We start from the raw sequence: 7,163 nt of genomic DNA on the forward strand, positions 1-7,163 counted from the left end.
CTGCGCCACCAGGGAGGGCACACAGTTAATCTACTTTTATCATAGCATGTTTTATGATCTTTTTAACGGGTTATTTGGGTTAAGAGATTATATTGAAGAAAAAAAAAAAGATTGTGGGGTGTGGGGCCTCCCTGGTAACACAGGGGTTAAGTCTCAGCACTAGAAAGCTATCTGTAGCCACTGCAGCATGAGTTCAATCCGTGACCAGGGAGATGACCCACATGGCACAGCAGACCTGTCTCATCTGCTGCTCCCCTTAGCAGTGTATTTCAGTATGGGATCTGCCTATTCTGCTCCCCACTCTGCGTCTGGTGGAGCCTCTCATCCCTCTACCCCCACACCTCTGGCCTGCACTCCAGTTATTGTATACATAAATAAATAAATAAAATTCCTTTTTAAAAATAGACTGTACACATAGATTAAATTTTGGCTGAACTCTGTGAAAATACATTGGACCCTATTAACAATATTCATCAAAATGTTAGATCAGTTATTTCTGTGAATGTTAACATCGACAAAAATTGACACATACTTAAAGTGGAGAAAAATATAATGAAATGAATATCAAAACTTAACCGTTGATACCTTAACAGATGAGAGAAAATTGAAAGTTGAAAGTAGGTTATTTTTAGTGTCCTAGATTAGCAGTAATGATAGGGGAAAAGAAGGTTAAAAAATAGCATATCAATACTTATGTATGGTTCAACATCATACTATCCTATCAGTTAAGACATAAACTTCAATAAAAAGAATGTGAAGTGTCTAGTCTTGGTTAATTCAGTGACTTATTACTTATTATCAGCAATCCAAGCTCTCCATCTTTCCTTCTACTATCTTCATTATGTGAGCTTGGTCCTTCCCAGAAGAAACCTCTCTTATGTGTTCATTGTATATGGTTTTAGGCCATGTACAATGTGTTTTTAATTTGTGTGTATTTTTACATAGCTTTATAGGTACCCATATGTACAAGAAAAAATATGGTAGCATATTCTATGTGTGTAATTTTTTAATATGAATATTATAATACTGCAGTTCATCAATTTATCCAACAATATGTGTCTGTGTGTATAACTGTTACTTAATACAATTACTTTGGTAGTAATTACCCTAAAAGTAAGCCTATTACTTTAGTGTGTGCTTAAACCAAAGATTTTTGTTTATCTGCAATTGTTGACTTCTGTTAGTACTAATAATGTCTCCTTATACACTAATGCTAACTTTTTTCAGGTATTAAGAAGCAAAATTACTGAGAGTAATGGATTCATGATATTATCAACATGTAAAAATAGCAGTTTCCTAGATTTTTGCCAACATTTGCTAAGCTTTATAATTTTGACAAAGCTCTATAATTTTAGGTTTATAATTTTTGATCTTTGAATCAAGGAAAACACCTTGGCACCTTATTTTAATTTGTAGTTCGCTGATAACTATAAACTTAAACTTCTTTACAAAGGTGAACTGACCTTTTCTACTCAGCAAAGTTCCTGTTTATATCTTTTGCCAAGTACTCTGTTGGTTATTATGTCTTGTTTTTAATAAGGACTTCTTTATGTAAATATGAGTGCTACTCCTTTGTCTGATATATATGCATATATTCCTGTAGTTCACAGCGCTCAACTGAGTCTGTCTTTATAACTTGCCCTCATTTAAAGAGCCCTCTCACCAGATCATGACCCCTTCCCAGATTTAGCAATGGTCAGAGTGGGAGTGCAAAAGCCAACCTCCTTTCCTGAATTCACAGTAACTCAGTTGCAGAGCTCCTTGGCGCATCAGGATCATCTAGGTCTTTGTTGTGATTGCACCACCGTTCAATGTCACCCTCTGCTCAGTTCTACTTCCATCTCTTCCCCATGGGTGTTGACCCCAAGAGCCCTCCAAACAAATTTCCTGTGTGCAAACATCCCATGTCAAAGTCTATTTTCCAGGATACCTGACCTAACTGCAAATGCACTCACCAAAATTTCTGAACTGTTGACTTTATTATTGGAGTGGATTTTTTAGTAGATGTGATCCTCTTTTTCTGTTTGCTTTCTGCTTTCATATTCAGGCCTTTCTCTTCTAAGTGTTTAAAAATATTCTCCTATATTTTCTTCTAATACTTTTATAGTTTTGTTGTTGGTGTTATAAATGGTGTGAGGTCAAGAATCTTGGGTTTTCACTTGAATAGCTATTTCTCCAACACCACTTATTGAATAGTCTGTGTTTTCTAATCACTTATTTAAAATACCATCTTTACAGTTGTCATAGTCTTACATGACTCTTCATATTACCAGACCTGAATGTTTCACAATGAGCATTTAACCCAAGTCAAACCTGATGTTTATATATATTTTTAAAGATTTATTTATTTATGCATACAGAACTGGGATACAGGCCAGAGGTGCAGGGGCAGTGAGAGGATTCACCAGAGACAAAGTGGGGAGCAGTTGGCAAGACAGGAGAGATCTGCTGTGCCATGTGGGTCACCTCCCTGGTGGGGGATGGAACTTGTGCTGAAGCAGCTGCTAGTTTCATAATACTTCACTTTAACCCATTGTGCCACCAGAGAGGCCCAACCTGGTGTTCTTGCAATACTAAAAGTAGATGATAGTTGCAGTACCTCTTCAATGGTAGAACCACAATGTATGAAGCTTTAGAGTTTTTAACACAGCAGAGTCTTACTTCCCTTACTCTGAAATGAAATCTATATCCAGAGAAAGGTAAATATTAGAGGGAAGAGATCATGGTGAAGCTTGATGCTAGATTCTAATCATTTCTGAGATATATCTCTATCCTTTCATGCTTTTCAATTTCAACCTTTTCTTGAGTTGATGTTGTTTTTATCCTAAGTTTACCCAATATCTATCTTATAACTAAAAGAGGTCAGGTAAACAAGGCAGAACATTCAGGACTCGGCAAGGAAAATACTTAGCACTCAGTTGAGTTCAACTTTGGACAACCGTGGTCAGGGGCTAAGGGGGCAGCTGAGGTAATCTATGGCAGTTAGTGGTCACTTAAGCAAACTATACCCGCGAACTGTTTGCTTCTTGATTTTCCTATACTTCATAGGTTTTTCCTTTAGTTTCCCAAAGAAAGGTTGTTTTTTTTTTTTTTAAGACATTTCAACCAATTTCAGATTTTCCTCATCTGTTTAAGGTCTGAGAAGATAAGAGAAGCAGCAATAGTGAAGGCAGCAGGGACTGGGCAGCTGAAGAACTTAGAGCCGGGGACATGCACAAGGGCTACAGCCTTTGAGCTCCACCCCCACCCCGCCTGAACCTGTTTCCTGCATCCTAAGGGGCACTGCCAGGCAGGAAACTGTATCATAGTACAAGTGAACTAGATGAAAAGATACCTCTGTAGTCATGGGAGAATCTAAAAAGCACAAATAGGGAGGCCAGAGGGTGACTCAGTCATTAAATTCCTAGTGTTATTTGTGCTGGGTTGAGGTTTTTCCTTGCTTAAGTAGGGCAGGTCTTTTCTGCAGACATAACAAAAGGTCCAAGCTAGCACTTGTTCCTTGCCCAGGCTGAACTGACTAGAAAATGATATTGGGCAGGAAACTGTAGAGTCACAAACTAAAGCCTGAGCACCAGTGAAGCTGGGGCACTCAGAGACCACAAGAAATGATGCAACATCTGAAGAAGAGGAAAAACTATGATTTAATTATTCTGAAAATAGCAACAACACGTAAAATCAATACCCATACTTATTTTTTCCCTTTGTATTTTTTATATTTGCTGCCTAGCTCTCCCATATTAAGGAAGAAAGAGATGCAATTTTAGATAGAAGAATTAGCAAAACTAAGTTTTTCTGCATCTCTGTATCAAATGAAGTCCTGTGCTACCTCTGGCTTTAATGTGGAGGTGCCCAGCATCTGTGTAATTTAAGCCATTCTTACCATTTCTTAGATAACAAAATATTAGAGCTGAAAGAATGTTGAGAAAATACCCAGTTGGACAATCTTATTTTACAAAATTATATGGTATGTGTGTTGGGTGAGATATTATTCACTAAACTGGAAAACTGGCTTCCCTTCCTTGCCCCATTTCTCCCTTGGAAACTTGAGAAAATAAATAAGACAATGTGATGGGCACATAGTCTTTTTTTTTTTTTTCTGTAAAAATTGAGGCAAAGGAAACTCTTAGAGAAATAAATCAACTTTATGATTAAGAATGAAAAGGTCCAAATGTATTATATGTCAATTATATCTCAATAAAGCTCAAAATAATGTTTTTAATTCTTTTAAGAAGGTGAGAAAGAAACAGGAAGGTTCAGCTTCACACAGGGTCTCCAGGAGGCTCAAAAGAAAGAAAGAAATTTGGCCAAGCTTAGTCATGACTATCCTGAGGTAGTCCAGACTGTGAGGGGGTCCAGATAGAAGTAGGATTTTATAAAGGAAAAAGAGATCAGTCAAGAGTTTGAGTCTATGTTTCTTGGGAATATGTAATGCTGATGCTCCCGTCATCTCAGCTGAGCACGCAGGCTGCGGTTTCAGGCATTGGTGAGGAAATTGACCCAATTTCCAAGGCTCTTCCACCATCCTGCAGGACTAGGACCTGCCCTGTCCTCCCAGCCTAGAGGGTAATCAACTCCGCAGTCTTAGAGAAGAATGCTCTGTAGTTTTGATGTCTTGTGCCATGAGTCAATCTTACAAGATTGGGTGTGCAAAGGTTTCCTGGAGGATCAGAAGACGCAGAGGACGGGATTCACAACACCCAGCTTCACGGTTGCTCGTCTATTTGGCCACTCTTCGTAATGGCAAAGACTGAGCCTGAATAAGCTGTGGCTCTTCCATGAGCTCTACTCCCAGTGGATTCCCAGAAGCTCACAGCTGACGACCCACAGGCGCTCAGCTGTTTTATTATTCCGGGCTCTGGGGGACACCCAGGCCCTCTTGCAGTCACTGGAGGACAGAGAAACAGTATGAATAAAGAGTAGTCAAAACTGACAGGATGGAAAAGCTTAAGGCTCTTTCCTCAGAATATATTTCTGACTTTATAAAATATAGTAGACCAGATAAAAAGAAATGTATTGACATGCCATTTTAAAATATTTTTAAAGCAGTAAAAGGATACAACAGGATTTGGAAGGTACAGTAATGATTAAGAAGAAAAATGCAATAGCTAATCGATTTCCCCAACACTTTTGTTTGCTTTGTTTATGTATTAATAGTCTTTCTCCCCTTCTTATATGCAAAGCTGAGATCACACTATGTAGTTTGGGATAGATATCTTTCTCTTGTTAAAAATGCCTTTTTTTATCTATGTCACAAGGAAGGAAAATTCTAAATTTCCAAATGAATAAATAAATATACAGACACCAAAAAAAATGCCTTTTTTTAACTGGATGTGTAATAAATAAATATGTGATCTTAAAAATTCGTTTTAATAATAAATAAATGCCTTAAGTTAAAGGTTAAAATCTGCCTTCACACTCCCTCTAGCTCTTCTCCAAACTCCCTAGAAGTAACCACTAATGAGTTTTCTATTCTTCCAGACTGGTTTCTATGTATTAAATAATGGTATTTTTTTAAGATTTATTTATTTATGCATACAGAGCTGGGGTACAGGCCAGAGATGCGGAGGCGGTGAGAGGATTCACCAAGACAGAGCAGGGAGCAAAACAGGCAGATCAATGAAGCACACTGCTGAGGGGAGCAGCAGGAGAGGTCTGCTGCACCATGTGGGTCACCTCCAGGGCAGGGCAAGGATCGAACTCATGCTGAAGTGGCCTTAGCTTCTCGGTGTCGTGCTTTAACCTGCTGCACCACCAGGGAGGGCCCAATGGTATGGTTTTTTATCATAGTTTTTTCTTACAACACTGTATCACCACCAGCTCCCATTTCTTATTTATTATTTGAAAATTTTTATTAGTGACTGTACAACATTTTATAATATATTTAAAGCAGTTATGTTAAATACTCATACTCTAGCTCATTCCATGGAAGTATAGAAGTACACTTCCAAGTTCACAGAACTTGTTCATAGACGTTCACAGAAGTATACTTCTATGGAATGAACTACATATGTGGGCCATTTATGAAATCTAAAATTTTTGAGGAAATCTTTTAAGCATAGTTTCAAAAGTAAAAAGAAATGGGTGAAATTAATTTTACTAGTATATTTTATGTAACCCAGTATAGTCAAATTATTTCAGCAGGCAGTCAATTTAAAATTATTAATGTAATCATTTACATCTCTGTTTCTTTGTCTTCAATGTCAGGTACATATGTTATGCTTGCTTTTTGGGCGTTCTTTGCATAGAACTGGGGTGTAAGCCAGAGGTTGGAGTGGTGAAAGGATTCACCAAAGACAGAATGGGGAGCAGTGTAACTGAAATACACTGCTGAGGGAAACAGCAGGGAAGACTGGAGAGGTCTGCTGTGCTGTGTGGGTCACTTCCCTGGCCAGGGATTAAGCTCAGGCTATAGTAGTAATAGTGCTAAGACTTAACCCCTAGGCCATCAGAGAGGCCCTGTATTTTACACTTACAATACATCTTAATTTGGACCAGCCATAAACCAAGTGCTCAATAGCACATATGACTACAGGCAACCATACTGGACAACACAGTTCTAGAACCAGAATGCCTGGGTTTAAATTATTGGACTCCAATTTACAAGTTTTAAGACCTTACGGCAATTATTTCATTATTTTGTGTCTTAATTTTCTTAGTTGTAAAGAGAGGATACAAATGTTTCCTATCTCTCAGAGTTCTGATAACTAATTAATATATGTCATGTACTCAGAAGAATGCCAAACACATTAGCTCAAGGAACACTAATTATTACCATTTATCTTTCCCCTGTTGTAGGACAATGAAGTTGTTTCCAGTGTTTCACTATGTAAATGGTGCATCAATGTACAATATCCTTGAACGTGATGGGACAGAAGGGTAGACTAGGTTGGGATGAAAGGAGATTTAATTCTGGGCTGTCCCTTATTCCCAAACTCTGATTTTCCACTAAGTTTGTGATAAAGACACTGAAATGTCTATTTATATATTCCAACAGAGAATGCCAGTCTTGGCAGCCTGGGGAGAGGGAATTCACATGAGGGACAGATTCCCTTGTCTATGGACAATCTTCTCTAACAGCTTTCTGAAAGTTGCAAAACTTACCTGGAAACTGCCACACAGGAACAAAATAGAGGCATAAAAGCAACTTTTGCTGAGTTTCTGAT

At 38.1% G+C, this 7,163-nt stretch overlaps 1 protein-coding gene across 1 annotated transcript in view; it reads right to left on the minus strand.

Moving 5' to 3' along the window:
- Positions 1–4,178: 4,178 nt before the first annotated feature.
- RDH12 (retinol dehydrogenase 12 (all-trans/9-cis/11-cis)) overlaps positions 4,179–7,163 on the minus strand; it is a 9,708-nt gene continuing 6,723 nt past the window's right edge. The window contains exon 7 of the mRNA XM_004681758.2: positions 4,179–4,885. Coding sequence (XP_004681815.1) covers positions 4,783–4,885 — 103 coding nt within the window. The 3' untranslated portion in view covers positions 4,179–4,782. The remainder of the gene's footprint in view (positions 4,886–7,163) is intronic.

The sequence above is a fragment of the Condylura cristata genome, unplaced genomic scaffold (genome assembly GCF_000260355.1).
Source record: "Condylura cristata isolate star-nosed mole 26May11 unplaced genomic scaffold, ConCri1.0 scaffold00013, whole genome shotgun sequence".
Classification (NCBI taxonomy): domain Eukaryota; kingdom Metazoa; phylum Chordata; class Mammalia; order Eulipotyphla; family Talpidae; genus Condylura; species Condylura cristata.